The sequence below is a fragment of the Colletes latitarsis genome, chromosome 1, assembly GCF_051014445.1.
Source record: "Colletes latitarsis isolate SP2378_abdomen chromosome 1, iyColLati1, whole genome shotgun sequence".
NCBI classification, from domain to species: domain Eukaryota; kingdom Metazoa; phylum Arthropoda; class Insecta; order Hymenoptera; family Colletidae; genus Colletes; species Colletes latitarsis.
In genome coordinates, this window is record NC_135134.1 from 52,588,970 (window position 1) to 52,606,647 (window position 17,678).

The window sequence follows — 17,678 nt, forward strand, 5'->3', positions numbered from 1 at the left end:
CTCAGCTTATGCTGTTACATGTATTCATTTTCAGGCAACATTGGAATATTTCGAACGTTTGATGCTTAGTGACGTCCATCGTGCTAGAGTAAATAGAGACTATGTTATCAGAACCTTTTGTTAATGATAATCAAACATATTACAAACGTAAATTACCTCTCTATAAGTTTACAAAATGTGAATCGCATAATACTGAAGGCCACCGTTTTCTTTGAAATGAAAATAAATGATGCAGAGACTCGTCAGAAGTTGCATCGTGTCTGTATCAATATTTGCAAAACTAATCTGCTTCTGTATCACGTGTTTTCGCGTTTTCAGGCGCTTTCGAAGGCCAAGGTAGAAATAAAGTAATGATTCAAGTAAATGTTATTAGGTTTGATAAAAAAAATAATTTTGTCATGTAAAGAATATTCGATTATAGACGACGTTTAAAAAATGAATGATGCTGATTCATATCTCTTGTTTTCTACGTGTTAACAGTCGATCGCTCCCGATGATAAAGCACTGAATTAATCGTAAATCACTCGCGACGAACCTAGATTACATTAATTACGAATGATTTGCATCTAGCAATGATTTTCAGACCGAATAGTTTTGTCTGGTCTTGAAAATTGGAATAGATCAATAATGATGCATGTAACACGTTTCTTTTAACTATTTTAAATATTCATCACATCTCGTGCTACATTTTTTGTCATTTCTAATACATATACAACACCTCTAATGATTTCAGGATTTAAAACTTGTTACTGACCTTAGCACTCTTATAACTGCATATTCAATTGCATACACAACATGTAAGGAAAGTATTAAACGTTGAGTTGTAAATGAACGTGGCGCCGGTTTTGAAATTGTAGACAATTGCAAACTTCATAATTTTGTTGTGTGACTTCAGGATATGGGAAGATTAACTTTAAAAATAATTAATTTAACTGTCTCTAATGTTAAGGACCTCATAGTATGGCACTCTGGGACATGTGCCTCTTATGCTATTGCTTTGTTACTGGCCTGTTCGGATGTTAAACTATTCAAACAGGAAAAGATGATACGGTTTAAAGGAAATTAGAAAAAAAAGTATAAAAATAAACTTGATAAGCACACTAGCATAGCTTGTACTTCAGCCTGCTCAGGTTTTTCTCAGTCAGCTAAGAAATATTTATGCATATTAACAATTAACGTTTCCCGCGCTATTTTGTCGCGTTCGTACGTAATTATCGTAGTCTGTTCAGTGGCGATAGATGTCTGTGGCTCCGTTTCATCGGTAACCATGGCTGTCTATGGTCGGTACGAATTGGTTCTAGTCTTATCACAGACGAGGTATCGTCTTATGATGGGTTTTTCGTAAATTTGAAATTGCTTCGCGTTGCAATTTTTTTAGATTTTAAAGTTCAACGGTAATCGGTTTATTTTGTCATCCAAAAATTACATACGCTTAGTGACTATATTTGCATTGTATTGATCCGAATCTATCGATAGATCGTCTCGTTCCCGTTTCGTCCGCCCGGTTATCGTATCGATCGCAAGTAGGTTAATGTGTTCGTTGTTGCACGATCAACCTGAAAGTTGAAAACGTTCGTCCAGTTCCGATAAGTTTCGATTTGGGTCGTGCGATTTTCATACGTCTATCTTTCGCGTTTATGTTGACTACTCTACGATAACGTACTTCCATTCTTTTGTAAGCGCTGAACCGACAACTACAGGCAATTTAATTTGTAATGAGTTTACAGTATTTACTTTTATAGAAACTAATAGAATTCGTAGATACGTCTGTCGAATGATTGGAGTGGTATCGATTCTGTAGCACATCCTCTCAATCCTTTGAGAGGTATGCTCGTCGACGTCTTGTTTAGGAAATGCGTTCTTCCGAAGGCTTGAATAATAACCCAAAGGTCTTAAACCGAGCCTCATGCGTGCAACTCCGTCGTGTTAATCAGCTGTTCAGAGGTGTTGGGAGTTCTTCCCTTCGTTCCCGTCTTAATGACACGCCGACCGAGCAACATCGTCAAGTTACGATGCGCCTGATGCACAGTTTGCAGATGGAATCTCCTCCAAAGCAAAGCATCGGTGTCGACGGACTTTGTCCAATCGTGCCATTCACCGCGGGTGATCTGTTGTCCCTCCATCTCAACGATCTTCTCGATCACGCCACGTATCCATATGTTCCAATTTATAGCCGCGTCGCTGATGCTCTCCAGCCATTTCGTCCAATCTCTGATTTCCTTCGACTCGACCACTGGTACATATTGCTGCATAAATTCAATCTGAGATTTGCTCAGGATGTTTCTCAACCAATTCGCGATCTTTCCGCACACCACGTCCATTACGTCTTTCAGTTCTTCCGTTAAAAGACTCGGATCCTCTAACATCACGATATTGGTCAACTTTTCGTAAATCACACGATGTATACCGTTTATTATCGGATCCTCGCCAGTATTTTCCGGCGTACTCTCGATCATTTTGTAAACGGTGTCGATTATTTTACCGAACGTAATGAACGGTAAGTCGGTCTTAAACAAATCTTCCAAATCCTCGGTTACCGTGACCTCTTTTGGTTCTGATATAATCGAGGGAACCTTCTTTTCTGCTTCTTCTGGCTCTACCCGAGTCTCAGTTTCTTTTTCAGCTTCCACGACAATTGGTTCAACCTTTTCTGCTTCTGCTTTTGCTTTAGCTTCCGCCTCTGCTTCCGCTTTTGCTTTAGCTTCAGCTTCCTCTTTCGCTCTAGCTTCTGCTTCTGCTTTTTCTTTAGCTTCAGCCTCCGCTTTAGCTTCAGCTTCTGCTTTTTCTTTAGCTTCAGCCTCCGCTTTAGCTTCAGCTTCTGCTTTTTCTTTAGCTTCAGCCTCCGCTTTTTCTTTAGCTTCAGCCTCCGCTTTTTCTTTAGCTTCAGCCTCCGCTTTTTCTTTAGCTTCAGCTTCCGCTTTTTCTTTAGCTTCAGCTTCCGCTTTTTCTTTAGCTTCAGCTTCCGCTTTTTCTTTAGCTTCAGCTTCCGCTTTTGCTTTAGCTTCTGCTTCTGCTTCAGCTTCCGCTTTTGCTTTAGCTTCTGCTTCTGCTTTAGCTTCTGCTTCTGCTTTAGCTTCTGCTTCTGCCTTAGCTTCAGCTTCCGCTTTTGCTTGCGCCTCAGCTTCCGTTTCCGTCTCGGTTACTGCTTGTGCCGTTTCAACTGTCGGAGTTTCCACTGCCACATCTTGCGTAGCTGTTTCTGTTTTCGTCTCTGCCTCCGTCGTTTCTGCCTCAACTTCGACCTCTTCGGCTGCGTCGTCCTCTTCTTCCATTTCCTCGTCGATCGGCATCTCAGCCTTGACTACACCCTCCATTTCCTCTCTTCCTTGTTCGTCCATATCGACGTCAGTAATGTCCGCTGTTTTTTCCTTTTCGTCTCTTTCCTCTTCGTCCTCGATATCCAGCCAATCTAAATCCCTGTCCACGTCGTCGTCCCTGTCCTCCTCCTCGTCCTCGTCCTCGTCATCTTCTTCTTCCGCTTTCATCTCCTCTTCTTTCTTCTTACATCGTTCCTTGAGCTTTTCGTTCTGATGTTCCGCAACTTCCGACATCACGCCGGATATCCAGCAGGCAACCACGTCGGCCAAGAAACGCACCTGCTGCGACTTGCGATCCTCGTCCTGCGGAGGAGTATATTCGAGAACGTCGACCAGACGTTTAACCATTACTTCTGAGATGTCGCTGAATTCCGACTTCGGAATATGACATTTCCAATTTAGAATGCTTTTGACGAAATGCTCGGCTATTAAATATTGACAGGTGACCGCATCCTTGTCGAACAATCCCATGCTCGCAGGACCCACGCTCGGTTTCTTCGGTTTAGTCGCCTCTTTATACAGCGATTGATCCTTTCTGTCCCTCTTTTTCTTCCCAACTTTCTTCTTTCGTTGAACGGTTGCCGCTTGTCTGTAACAAATATGCAGCAGAGACGATGAAGTATCGTTTAAAACGTCATATTATTAATCTAAATATTCCAAGGAATTACAAAAGTTTAAGTTAGGTCGTATCGATGCACGGAGTTTGCGAAAAAGTGTGCGGTTGACAAAGTGTTAAGGATCGTTTCTTGTTGAAAGAACTACTAGCGAGGAGATCGCGTCAACGACCGATACGTTACTCGGGTGTTAAGCAAGTTTCATCCTCCAAAGTTTTAACGAGATTGTCCAAAAGCGCCGGTGGTAATATTGCTGCACCTTCCTGTAAAGTTATGAGCATTTTATGCCTCGGTGGTTGAGCCAATTCCTTGATTCGCGGCGACACGGGTTTTAATCTTCTGAACACGATTTGCTTGTCACAATCTGGTGGACATCTACGACTGTAAACAATATTTAGAACCTACGATTAACCCATTGGCGTACGATTTAACTACAAGTGATTTTCCAAACTTGTCTGTCGTGTTGTCGCAACTCTGTGTTGAGTCTGTGACAACCTAACAAACAGGATCAATTAGAATGTCACCTAGGTGTTGACAATACGTCGAGGTAATCTGATTTCGTCAAACAATGTCTAGGGATGACATCTATTTTCGGTATTGTACACGGTTCCCCAAATACCGAAATCTTTGCAAATTTTGACGCCTTCTTTTTCTTTCCCCTTCGCGTTTCGCAACAATCCCCGTCTGACTTCGTTCTTCGCTGAAAAAATATTATTTACAACTTTATTTATTTATTTCTGTAGATAAAGGTTGCGAAAAAAGAAATAAAGAGAAGAAGGTAAATGAAAGGAGAAATGCTGGAAAAGATTAAAAGCCTTCGGTTTGCCTTAGATTTCTTTGAAGACGAGTTATCACAGTGTTCCCATCTTTTTTTCTTCTCCTGCAACCGTGGATATCCTTCGAACGTGTCATCCCTTTCCCCCCTCTTTATTTCACGCTCAATGGAGGTAGCCCGTTTAACATCTTCAGGAGCATCGTCGTGTTTCTCCATGACTGTTTTCTTCAAAAACGATACATAAGAAAGGAATCTAATCGACTAATTTAAGATATTTTGATTTTGTTCCGTTCTCCGCTCCTCTTCTCCTCCCTCCCAAGATAGTGATCGAGAAATACAAAAATCCCCTTTTAACGAGCTTATAAGATGTTATCAATACTCATGTTTTTCTGCTTTCCATCTTCCTTTGCAAGAATTTTCTTATTTTTTTGGTTTTTTTTTTTAAGTTTTTATTTTTAAGGCAAAAAGGGTGAACAATAGAGTCAGTATACTTGAAAATTTTCTTTACATTTTGCTTAAGATTGTTAATTGTGTGATTCGGGTGCAGATAGTAGGTTAGAGGAATCTGTTTTGTTTCCGAAACGTTGTTTTTTATTTTCCATTGGGAACAACGTGAAATCAATAAATAGTAACCTACATGAATTTACCTACGTTTCTGAGAACACGTATGTAGTAGGTAATAATGTGAAAAGAGAAAAGACGAAAGAGAGAATAACCACAGTTATCGGTGAAGTAAAAAGCTGTAGAGAAACGATAGACGAGGACGATAATGAACAGCGAAATTTGTTACGGATGCTTGGAAACTGGAAAATTGAAAACGTTAGGTAATCATAATTATAGTTGGCAACGCGATCGAATGGAGAGTGGCAACAACAATCGCCTAGCAAGTAGAGAACGAAATGGTTAGTACCAGGTAGAGAGTCGATTGCTCCAGCTGGAGACTGTGGAAGTTGCTCGAAGATGGCAGTAGCTTCGGTATCGGTGCTCGACACCGATAGCTGCTCCGTTTACTAATCGATCATTCCGGGTGTCGGGTGTCGGGAGTCGGTGCAAGTAGGTGCAAGTAGGTGAAAGTTGGTGTGCCTATTTGAGAGGACGCATACTGTGCGAGGACACTTGGGAGTAAAAGAAGAGTTTCTAAGATATGCAGGTGTGCGAAAATAACTGTTGCTCCTGCATAAGCGGCCCGTGATACAGGAGTATTAGTGCGAGATGCTGGCTGGCATTGTGTCGTGAAAAATGTCGAGACGCAACGTCGAGTCGACGGAACGGAACCCCGTTTGAAACGTCCAACGATATCCTTTCTTTCGCTTTGTTGCTGCACCGCGTCGAGGGGTTACGATTATGATGAGATAACGAACGCAGAATGAGATACAGCGGCAGCAACCTTCTCGGTTATGCAGTTTCCGCGTTTATTCTATTTTTTAACGGTGAGTCAAGCTCGTGTTTTCTTTACTTTATCCTCCTGTCTTTTCTATTTTTTCTTCGAATCTTTCTCCACGTTCCATTCACGATCTTTAAGCTCTGTTCACCGATTCTACTGTTTTGTTCTGTAATGTGTAATTCACTTTTGGCTTTCCTTCAAAACTGCGCGCCTAAAATTTGTTGAATCAGCAAGCAACCTTCGTCGTTTCGAATAACGTAATCTATGGTTACGCGTCAATAGCAATTCTTACGCTTTCCGTATTCGAACAGTTCTACCTACGGTTTCATTTTTTCGTACGTTCGTATCGAGCGACAATTTTTACCGAAAACTCGCTAGTTGGATGGACTGATTGACGTAACGTGCATATGACGCATGTATTGTTGCCGCTCACCTGCTCGCTCGCTTGATACGGTATGCGCGCGCCACATTTTCAGCCGTATGGTATATGTATACAAATTGCTGTACAGATTGTAATTTGAGACACGAGTTCGTAACCGGCAAAATGGTCATGTGAAACGTGCAACTTTTAAACGAGTTAACAGATAGATTGTGGATCGTCGTTAAAGAAATTTTCCAAAGATTTTCTTCGAATATTTTACAGTTATTCGGGCAGAAAGCGGCGTTACCTGCAAAGATCAACGAGGGCGATTTTTCGAAAGTGGTGTATATTACTTTCCTGGTCCAGAACCTTGTTGGTTGTGCGTTTGCGATAATGGCAATCCCAAATTGTGTAAAGCATTCATTTGCAAGTTTGCAGAGGTATTTTAAATAGTAATGTAGTTGCATTGCTTAAGGCATTGTATTATTCTTTTCCAACGATACGAAGCGTGCAATTGAATATTCATTTTGCATTCAATAGGAAGATTGTAAATCTTCCCTACGTGGCGACGTCTGTTGCGAGTATATTTGCTTGGACAAAACCGATGGGATTGGCAGCAATACAACCGATGCTACTGCAAATTATGATATAGGACTACGATCTGTTGCTAGTTTTGTGACAGTTGTGCTGTCATTGAGTCTATTATTTTTCTTAATACATCGCTTGCGCCAAAGAAAGATACGAGGTATTTTACCTTTCACAATCATATTACTTGTTTGTTTCTTAAAATCATAGAACAGAAATGTTGATTTTCTTGTAAAAGTTTGCGTGGCAGGAAGACAGAACAGACAGTTGGCAGAGGACCAAAGAAATTTAGGTAGTATGGGATACTTAGAACGAGATGGATTGTCGCATGGCATTCCTATGGATGACATTTCGTGTGGAGCTAATTATCCATTATGGAAACCACCCAGCAATTACTTTCCGCGTGGAGAGGCTCCACCCCCTTATGAGGAAGCTGTGGCAGCGACACGAGCAGAGCAGGCTCTTTTAGCTATGAATCCGCAAGCACTTCCTCAACTAAATTTTCCAAATAGCTATCTGACAAATGCTAATAGTCGTACTAGCGTATCGCTAGTAGGAAGCACACAAAGTGGAATAAATGGAAATCCAACGACGCTGATATGCGACGCTGGTATCACAGATTCGAGCGGCTTAATGTCGACGCCGAGTAGACCAATTTCAAATCCAAATATATATGCTAGTTATCGTCAATCGAATCAAAACGAAGCGCTATCCCCAGGCGTTAGCGTAGGAACCTCCACTACAAGTTTTACTATGGGCACGAGTACTTACGAGAATCTACCTACTCCGATTGGAATCCCAAACTTTGCTAGCCAGCATCCAGATATACCTACACAACCTGTGTCTAACTTGCAACCTGTTATTCCAAAAAATTATCAAACGCATACTACTCTTCCTCGTCAATCTGGAGCATTTACAATATCCGCGACCTTATCCAATTCCAGTGTGACTGCCCACCGTACAATTCCTAGGACTCTAACCACTCGTACTGGTACGAGATTACGAGATATTATAAACGATTGCTCCAAGAACGAATTTCTACGACCCCCGCCAACTAATGTTGCCTCGCCAAATTTGCAACATTCTGTACAGCAAAACGCTTTAATCAATCAAGAAAATACAAGAGAAAATACAAATCCAAATAAATTTTACGAAGATTTACAAATACAGCCTTCAGCGACTCCTTCTTCGTCAGGACTACAACAAACCGAAAGACAAATCTTAGATCACAAATCGGAAAAATGCAATGATTTTAAGGTATATATATATGTACAAAGTATTCCAGATTTCAAGAGTCGAACTTTGTCAGTGTAATCCTTGGATTTGAAGCCTTAATACGCTGGAAAAATTTGGCCGTTAAATTCTGAGACAGTATTTTTTATTCGTTCCAGCCGCCATTGAACGTAGCAAATGAAATCAACGAAGAAGGAAGTTTCGAATCGGTAGCTTGTACTTGCAGCATGCAAGCTCTTCCTACTCTTCACGATGATACTGACGATTATAGAAGTGAATGTGAAAATTGCAAGAGCGCAACAGGTTCTCGTTACTACCTGGATAACGAGGACGAATTAGTTACATCTCCACACGAAACTATGACATTACATAGAAGACCAGATGAAACAGCTTCGAGTACTACGCCTCAGTATTACCGAACTTCGCTTACACTGCCCATAAGTACCCGTCAACGAACAAGGTAATTGTAAAAGATTTTCATTTATATTATCGCATCGTTCTGCAACGATTAAGAACTTGCCGGATTATTCATCGTAGGCGGCAGCAGACAACATATTTCTTTATTTTCAGGAGTACCGGAGTTCGAGAAAATTGGTTCAATACCATGCCACAAAGTTCAACAGAATCGTCGGACGAAAATTAATCGCGAGAATATAACATATAATTCCCACACATCATGTAGCTATTAAGATGATCTATGATGCATTACCATTGACAAAATTCAGTATTATGGTAGATGGGCGATGTTCACGTTTTATTACGTTGCGGGCAACAATGTCGTATTGTTATTAATAGAATGTCGGTTCACTGAAATATGTTTTCTACCTCGTTCACTGACAAATCTGAACTGTTCATGTAATTCATGTATTCAGACAGTGCACGATCTATGATGAAGATGAATCACATTTTTGCTTTCACAGTTCTTTACACGTTATTATACTGTGAGAGCAAATTTTAGATATACCTATCGTAGCATCACAACTTACAAATTCTATAGGTTCGATTTAACGAATACTGAAAAAACAAAATAGCTTTATAGCATCTCTAGGATTTTTTTAAAACTATGTTTGATGCATATCGTTCGTTACAAATTAATCGAGAAGAATGAAAACTCAATTTTTATCGCTTTATCTCCATTGGAGTCGAGTAATAAACTTCATTATTCTTGTAATCACGAAGAACATGCATACATTTCTAGCAACTGGATAATACAATAACGTGTAAAGAGCAGATTGGTTCACACTATACGTACTGTTACACATAACTAGTACATTAACATTCTATTAGCTCGAACATAATATCGTCGATAGTAAAAGATTGAATATAAAATACAAAATGAAACGTTGCACATAAATCAGTACCGACTTAATAACTTATCACAATGTCATTACATTTACAATAATTTTTAGTACCTTCATCACATACGATTTTTATATTCCATTCAGTATTTCTTCTGCATCTTATTGAGTTACGTGTACCATACCATTTTATGGTATAATATATTTTAATTTAGTTGATAACGTTATTCACAAATTTTCATCCTATTCCAATTTTTTCTTATAAAAAATTTAAGACTGTATTTTTACTGTCACATCCAATTAGTGAGACGCGTGCATTCTAAGGTCTTTTGAAAATACATATCAGTGAAAATCGCAAGGTCATATTAAATAATCGAAAGATGACTATTTTCGATTGTTATCAAGTTACATCATCAAATTTGTTATCTTTGTGTTTGATGTGAAATGCAGACCTTCGATACGCTAAGTAGTAACAATATTTATGATTTCCATTGTTCGATTTCAAAAGTTCCATTGGTTCGAATAGTGTGAATCAGCTTTAATGCGTGTTGTATACACACATACGTTATATGTTTTTCTATTATCATGCAAACATTATTCGTTTCCATTATATTCATGTGTATGTGTGTGTACAGAATCCACGGATGCATGCACGCACAAACACATATAACGTCTTTAAACATAAATTAATACTCAGGAAAATTATACCTTTTCACTTTTCGTGTGAAATACTCTTTTCGTGATATATTTTTTCTTGAATTTTTTACAAAAAAATTGAATGTAGTCATCTGTATTCTATTTATAAACAGTTTGATCGTATAATATATCGCGAAAATTTTCACTGACTGATTTTAACAACCTGATATAAAAATAAAAATTTTTATGTCTATACAATTGTATTCCGTACGGTAATAAGAAAAATTACATTCGTTTTGGAACTGCTTATAATAGTACATACTTTTATTATACGCTATAGAAATACAGTGAATGGAACGCTAATTATCTACGATTGATAATTAGCGAATTTTAAAGCGTATCACAGATGAAAAAAGAATGACTTCCGAAAACGCGTAATCTTTAATAATTTCAGCATCTGGTTATTAATAGAATCTAAGAATTCGACTGACTAATCAACAGCACCGAAATGTCCCCGTTTGGACCGAATGAAAATTACGCATTAACAAGGTACACAAAAAATATGTTTCCTTTCGTAATTATTTTTATTTGCATTTTTATATGACACGCGATATTGTCTTTCTGGGCTGCCAAAATAAACATTGTAGCGATTAATAAACGCTAGAACGTATAATTGTTGATAATATACTAAATTGTGATTATTAAATTGGTCTGCATTTTTATGTCATTATAACAAATCTTATTGTATTTGTACATATGTGCAGGTTTTATTATTTACGTTAATTAACGTATAAATTTTTGTTATATCCTTGCGAAATACTTTCACCTGATATAAAATTTAAAAAAAACAAGGCACATTTAAGGGTTGCCTAGCACGTTGTAACGGAAATATAATTACCTGTAAACTATAGTTACCTTACGTAAATATTTGTAAAATTATAGATATTTATTTCTTTCATAAATATTGTATATTATTTAAACTTATGTTTTGCATGCCTCGATGCAATACGAACATTATTACGCGATATCAGAATTGATTTTTTATAAGCAAAAGATTTTTTCGCAATTCAAATTGGTCAAACATGTATTCTATCTTCGACGTAAAATATCGTAGATTTTATGTTCATAAACTGGCCGACGTTGAAACTTACACATATTCTTATTTACAGCTTTCACGTTTAAGAATCAAATTCGATAGATATCGGAAAATCTAATTAATTGATTCTTAACTTAAGAAAAGAATGGATCTGTTTGAAGTGTATGCGCTAAATCAGTAGTTTCGTTTTACAACGCGTTACCGAACATGGAGTATAAGTCATCGAGGATCAGGATCCTACTCTTTGTTTTTTACTAATATTAATGAATTAAAGGCATCGAAAGTATCGTAATATATGAATATGCTAATTATCGATATTTGATTTGTCTTTGTGACATTTAAAAGCAAAATGAAGGAAAACAATAGTAACTAAAAGAAAGAAGAAATTATATGTGCTAGAATTTTGCGTACATAACCAACTGGTTGTAAAAATTGTATGTTTATTAACATAGCAAAAAATGTAAACCTATAATTACAAACACCATGGACTTTACTACACAGTGAATCTGCAGTATTGTATAACGCAAGCTGCATTTATTGGACAAGATCGATATAAGGTAACATGTTATACAAATTCGATATAACAAAAATACTTGTAATTTTGACAAAATTAACTACATATTTTAGTTATTTTAATCTTTATCGTTGTCATTCCTGGAGGCTAAGGCTGAAAAATATTCTAAAGTAATCATCGTATAATTTCTTTACGTGTGTATACATATGTGTACAGGATGAATCGTCTAATATGTACTGAATTTATCACGTTACCGATATCGACGATACAAAACAATATTCGAGGAAACTAAAGATACACTTGATTAGAAGAAACATTATAAAATGTCTGATAACTCTTCTTAGCAATTTCTATATAAAATTTCTGTATTCCCCTCGAAATTTATTAACTTTTGTATCTTAATTTATTTTCGATTCAACTTTTCGAGGTAAATTCATTTACATATTAAATCGTAAAAAATCACCCTGTATGTCTATAAGTATATATACAGAGGGTTGCAAAAATAGGTAACCAAACTTTAATAGTTTCAATTTTTCGCATGAATTTTTCTTAATCAAAATTAACGAGCACGTCGAGACGACAGAATCTACATAAATATAGAGATTTCCACGAAGTAAAACTAAAAATGCAATAATCTCATTTGAAAATGTTTCTAACGATTTCAAAATTGTTAAAATTTATTAATCATTTTTAATGAAGTATTTTATTGTTTCGATGTAGATTTACAGATTTAAAATTGTAAATCAAATAGAAAAAATGAACAGTGATAGACATCGAACCATTGCTTATAAGAATAATTCGCGAATTTCTAATTATTAAAATTACTATTTTGGTGAAATCGTCTAAGACAAAAACATAACGGTCATAGCGATTGTTTGAAACAATTGTAATAGAAAAATGTAAAATATTTGTTTTTTAAAATTATTAATTTTTCGTGTAAAACCTTCACCTAACGTTGATTTTTTCAAATAAAGACAGACATTATTTATCCAGAAATAAAATGAATTTATATAAGGTGAGAAAGAGACTATCCACCTGAAATATTTCCGTAATTTTTTTATATAGAACGAAATGTATTCGACAAAACGTAATCTGATTGAAGATTACGCTTTGATACGATTCCTCATATTTGCCTGTTCGTCGATCTAGTTTGTGGCACTCACGTAAACATATACATTGTAACAACAATAAATAGTGTAAGTTTTTATTGTATTATCGATAGTTATCAATATAACTTTTACTCAATGATAGTTCATGTTGTCAAATAACTTCTGCTATGAGGTTTACACTTGACAAATAAACAAGTACACGAAAACAATCGCTATCGCGTTAAAGATAAAAGGTATGAAGTTCTGTTTAAATAAATATAGTTGATCTTAAAATTGCTCTAAATCTTCGCTTAAAAAACTAATGCTACCATAATATGTCTCTCTATATACCGTATGACTTTTCTACATGTACGTTTGTTTCTATGTCCAAAGACAACAGAAATATTTCAGATAGACAAAATTTCTACCCCACCTTATATAATTAAAAAAGTATAGCAACGAGGTTCAGCCAGGCAATGATATGTCGAAAATAATGAATTATAAGAAACGACACTGGAAGCATTTTGTTTTAAGAAGACGAATGATAAATGGAATGGAAGCGACACGTATGTACATACCTTACAAATAATGTAAGCGGATTCTGACTAAATCGGAGTCTCTTCCTATTATAGTCGACACATTTCGTGTGTTCATTAAACTCGACTATATTCCATTTTTGAAAGAAATGTGTTCATTATATGATAAATCTCTTTCTATATGCATAAAATCGTTCGGCGAGAAAGGGTAAAACAAATTTGACGTGAAATGAATTTGAGAAAACGTTTAAAATTCTCGTAGTTCAAACGGTACAAAAACTTGAATTACCTAACTGTTCGTCTAGTAATTTGAAGAATTGTAATATATTTATCTGAGTAGTTTTAGATGGGATCACTATTGCGCTTACTTGTGTAAGTGAAATATTATGAATTAATATAAGTTATACATATTAGAAAATTTATGTCGGCTAACTATTATTTGATTGTAATAAACCAATAATTTACATAAGTTAGTATTTCTCGTTCCTTTGTTGCGTGTTTTATCGATACACATTTACCTTTCTTAACACGTTCACTATACAGGGTGTACGCGTTAAATTTTAGAAACATGTTTCAGGTAAAAAAAATGTCAATTTTTGGTCGGCTATAACATCTTATATGTATATTCTCCTAATTGTATCTACGTTCCGTCTAAACCATATCTCTGCGTCTGAAGTATAATTTCTTTACACCAGGAAAATGTTTACAGGCTACAAACTGTATTAGTACTATCAGATATGAAACTACAGTATAAGATATAATTACAAAGTATTGGACACATTTGCCTGACAGAAAGTTTACGAAAAAGAAGTACTACAGTGAACGTGTTAATCCTCCATTACCACATAATAAATACCTACATACGATAAATGTTTTTACATGATAATATACAACACGTGGTCAGTTCATGGTCATAGATACACACTCAGAGATGCCAGAAAGGCATCGAAGGTGCTCTCTCACATTATGCCAGATCACGCGTACGTGAGCTCGTGGAGTTTCGGAAACCCGACAAAGGCAAAATGACGCATGCCCTCTTTCTCGATTCTCCAAAGTTGCCGGAAGTAATTTCGGACCGTCTCGTGGGAGTCGAGAGAGAAAGGCTCACACTTCCCTTCTCGCTCTTGAACAACTAATATCCGACCTCCCTTCAACAGGTCTCCACTGGCCTCTGCTGACCGCTGCTGACCACTCCTGCAATTTCTGACAACGTATAACGATTACTACTGATGTCTACCAGCCTCCGCTGGCCTCTGCTGACCGCTGCTGACCACTCCTGTTACTTCTGACAACGTATAACGATTACGACTGGCTACTGTTAGCCTCTCCCAGCCTCTGCTGGCCTCTGCTGACCATCGCTTATATTTCTGACAACGTATAACGATTATTACTGACTTCTGCCTGCCTCCGCTGGACTCTGCTGACCATTACTGACCACTCCTGATGCTTCCGACAACGTATAACGATTACTACTTGTTACTGCTTGCCCCTGCTGGACTCTACTTGCCTCTGCATGCTTCTGCTGGCCTCCGTTGGCCTCTGCTGACCGCTGCTGACCACTGCTGACCACCGTTTATATTTCTGGCAACGTACAACGATTACTACTGGCTACTGCCACTCTCTGCTGACCTCTGCCACCATCTCCCGACCTAAGGTGGCCTCTGCCAACATCTCCCGACGTCAGCTGACCATCGCTGACCACTGCTGACCATTGCTGACAACTTGTGACATGATGTAATATAATATAATATGTTTATACGTATTAAAGTTTTGTATAATGTAAATCTATGGCAATAAATGATATTATTACAAAGAATTCTATGTATTCTCATCATTTTTTACCCCTCTTTCCCTCTCCAAATTGGAAATGACGTCATTTCTAAGATTTCCTGAAAATTCTTGGATCCCTGAAACTTACCGGCGTCCCTGAAACTTCTCGGAATCCCTGAAATTTCCAAGAAGTTTCAGGCAGCGGCAAAAATTGCGGCCTGAATTTTTCGGCAAAAATTTAAAGAGCCGTTACGTAATATTACGTAATATTACGTAACATTACGTAATAGCTCTCCAAAATTTTTCGCGGCCGGAATTTTTCGGCCAAAAATTACGTAATATTACGTAACATTATGTAATATTACGTAATATTACGTAATAGCTCTAAAATTCTTGCCGAAAAATTCAGGCCGGAATTTTTGCCGTTGCCTGAAGCTTCTTGGAAATTTCAGGGATTTCGAGAAGTTTCAGGGACACCGGTAAGTTCCAGGGATTCCGAGAATTTTCAGGAATTCTTAGAAATGACGTCATTTCCAGGAATTCGCAAAAATTCCTGGCGGCGGGAAATTTGAAATCTTTCCGGGGAACGTAGAAAATTATAACTTATAACTAAGGGAATGATTTCGATAGGAAAAGAAGGGTAAAAATGATGGGAACACATAGAATTCTTTGAAATTATATCATTTATTGCCATAAATTTACATTATACAAAACTTTAATACATATAAACATATTATATTATATTACATCGTGTCGCAATTCGTCAGTAATGGTCAGCAGTGGTCAGCGACGGTCAGCAATGGTCAGCTGATGTCGGGAGATGTTGTCAGAGGTCAGCAGAGGTCAGCAGAGGCATGCAGTGGCAAGCAGAAATCAGCAGGGGCGAACAGTAGCATGTAGTAATTGTTATACGATGTTAGAAGCATCAGGGGTGGTCAGCAATGTCCAGCAGAGGCCAGCAAATGCATGCACAGGCAAGTAGAAACCTGCAAAGGCAAGCAGAGACTTGTAGGGGCATGCAGTAGTAAGTATTAATCATTATACATCATCAGGAATACCTGCAGTGGTCAGTAGCATTCGGCAGAGGCCAGGAAAGTTTAGCAGAGACAAACACACGCTGACAGAGATCAGTAAAAACCAACAGAGGTTAGCAGAAGTCAGTAGTAATCGTTATAGGTTGTCAGAAATATAAGCGATGGTCAGCAGAGTCCAGCAGAGGCAAGCAGTAATCAGGAGCAGTCAGTAACAGTCGCTGTGTGGTGTCAAAAGTTGTCGGAAGTTCTGTACTTTTGTCAGCACTGGTCATCAGAGGTTATTAGAAGCAAATAGAAACCAGGAGTAATTAGAAATAATAGGAGTAATAGGAAAGGCAAGTAAAAATACCTGGGCAGTCGAGATTCCGAATCGTATGCCGTTGACGTGAGGTCGGATTTCAGTTGTTCAAGAGCGAGAAGGCAAATGTGAGCCTGCCTCTCTTAACTCCCATGAGACGTGTCCACGGTGCACTCGGCGCTTCGGTTTATACCAGAGATTACAGATCACGCGTATGTACGTGAGCTCGTAAAGTTTCGGAAAGTCGACAAAGGCAAACTGACGCTGCCCGAAGTAATTTCGGACCGCCTGGTGCGAGTCGAGAGAGCCGCCGGTTTGTCGTGGAATAGTTTGTTATTTTCAACGATAGATGGCGCTTATTTTTCGACCTCAAACCCTCTGGTGCTAAAACGCCCAAGTTTGTCGTGGAATAGTTCATTACCTTCAACGCTAGATGCCGCTTATTTATCGACCTCAGGCCCCCTGGTGCTAAAAAGCCCAAGCTTGTCGAGAAATCCATCTAGCGTGCACGATACGAACTATTCCACGACAAACTTGGGCGTTTTAGCACCAGAGGGTTTGAGGTCGGGAAATAAGCGCCATCTAGCGTTGAGGGGAACGAACTATTCCACGACAAACTTGGGCGTTTTAGCACCAGAGGGTTTGAGGTCGAAAAATAAGCGCCATCTATCGTTGAAAATAACGTACTATTCCACGACAAACTTGAGCGGCTCTCACGAGGCGGTTCGAAATTACTTCAGGTAGCTTCGGAGAATCGAGAAAGAGAGCATGTATCAGTTTGCCTTTGTCGACTTTCCGAAACTCTACGAGCTCACGTACGCGTGATTTGGCATATGTGAGTAGGGCACCGGGTGCTGAATCTGGCATCTCTGTACACACTGAGGACATGCGTCTCAATTTCTAATTGCACCACGTGTCGCTCGCGCATGCGTACAAAACTAAGCAAAACTCGTGCATAAATAGCACATTCATACGTACGTTATGTATGAACATAGTATATTTACCTGTATATCCTCTGTGTAGATGTGGTTATATACATAGTACAATTTCGATACATCGCAAATCGCAAATGTCTTTCATGTTATTTCGGGATATGTATCTTCCTCGTTATAATATATAAATTTTATTTCGATAACGTC

The 17,678-nt window shown here is 38.0% G+C and overlaps 2 protein-coding genes and 1 long non-coding RNA gene across 4 annotated transcripts; 1 reads left to right on the forward strand and 2 right to left on the reverse strand.

The window, feature by feature from the left end:
* Nucleotides 1–1,406: 1,406 nt before the first annotated feature.
* On the reverse strand, nt 1,407–17,675 carry LOC143343251 (uncharacterized). 2 transcript variants are annotated; one of them, XM_076767937.1, is made up of 4 exons: nt 17,544–17,675; nt 4,456–4,631; nt 4,115–4,312; nt 1,407–3,906 (listed from the first exon to the last, which is right to left on the reverse strand). In XM_076767937.1, the coding sequence occupies exons 3-4, from the start codon at nt 4,210–4,212 to the stop codon at nt 1,905–1,907; spliced, it is 2,100 nt and encodes a 699-aa protein (XP_076624052.1). In that variant the 5' UTR covers nt 4,213–4,312; nt 4,456–4,631; nt 17,544–17,675; the 3' UTR covers nt 1,407–1,904. The 2 variants fall into 2 exon arrangements, with proteins under 2 accessions (XP_076624052.1, XP_076624060.1); XM_076767945.1 differs by lacking the exon at nt 17,544–17,675 and adding an exon at nt 4,758–5,744.
* Nucleotides 5,747–10,556, forward strand: LOC143343258 (uncharacterized). The gene is made up of 6 exons (XM_076767960.1): nt 5,747–6,136; nt 6,734–6,891; nt 6,992–7,196; nt 7,275–8,293; nt 8,428–8,729; nt 8,840–10,556. The coding sequence occupies exons 1-6, from the start codon at nt 6,073–6,075 to the stop codon at nt 8,910–8,912; spliced, it is 1,821 nt and encodes a 606-aa protein (XP_076624075.1). The 5' UTR covers nt 5,747–6,072; the 3' UTR covers nt 8,913–10,556.
* On the reverse strand, nt 15,996–16,838 carry LOC143343519 (uncharacterized). Its single transcript, XR_013079984.1, has 3 exons — nt 16,591–16,838; nt 16,266–16,505; nt 15,996–16,193 (listed from the first exon to the last, which is right to left on the reverse strand). It is a non-coding gene; the product is annotated as an uncharacterized LOC143343519 (long non-coding RNA).
* Nucleotides 17,676–17,678: the final 3 nt, after the last annotated feature.

Coding starts and splice junctions, on each gene's coding strand:
- LOC143343251 (XM_076767945.1), bottom strand. CDS start 4,922: ATGGAGAAACACGACGATGCTCCTGAAGATGTTAAACGGGCTACCTCC. Junction 4,632..4,757: donor CGTCTTCAAAGAAATCTAAG/GCAAACCGAAGG, acceptor ATATTTTTTCAG/CGAAGAACGAAGTCAGACGG. Junction 3,907..4,114: donor GAAACTTGCTTAACACCCGA/GTAACGTATCGG, acceptor TATTTGTTACAG/ACAAGCGGCAACCGTTCAAC.
- LOC143343258 (XM_076767960.1), top strand. CDS start 6,073: ATGAGATACAGCGGCAGCAACCTTCTCGGTTATGCAGTTTCCGCGTTT. Junction 6,137..6,733: donor GTTTATTCTATTTTTTAACG/GTGAGTCAAGCT, acceptor AATATTTTACAG/TTATTCGGGCAGAAAGCGGC. Junction 8,294..8,427: donor AAAAATGCAATGATTTTAAG/GTATATATATAT, acceptor TATTCGTTCCAG/CCGCCATTGAACGTAGCAAA.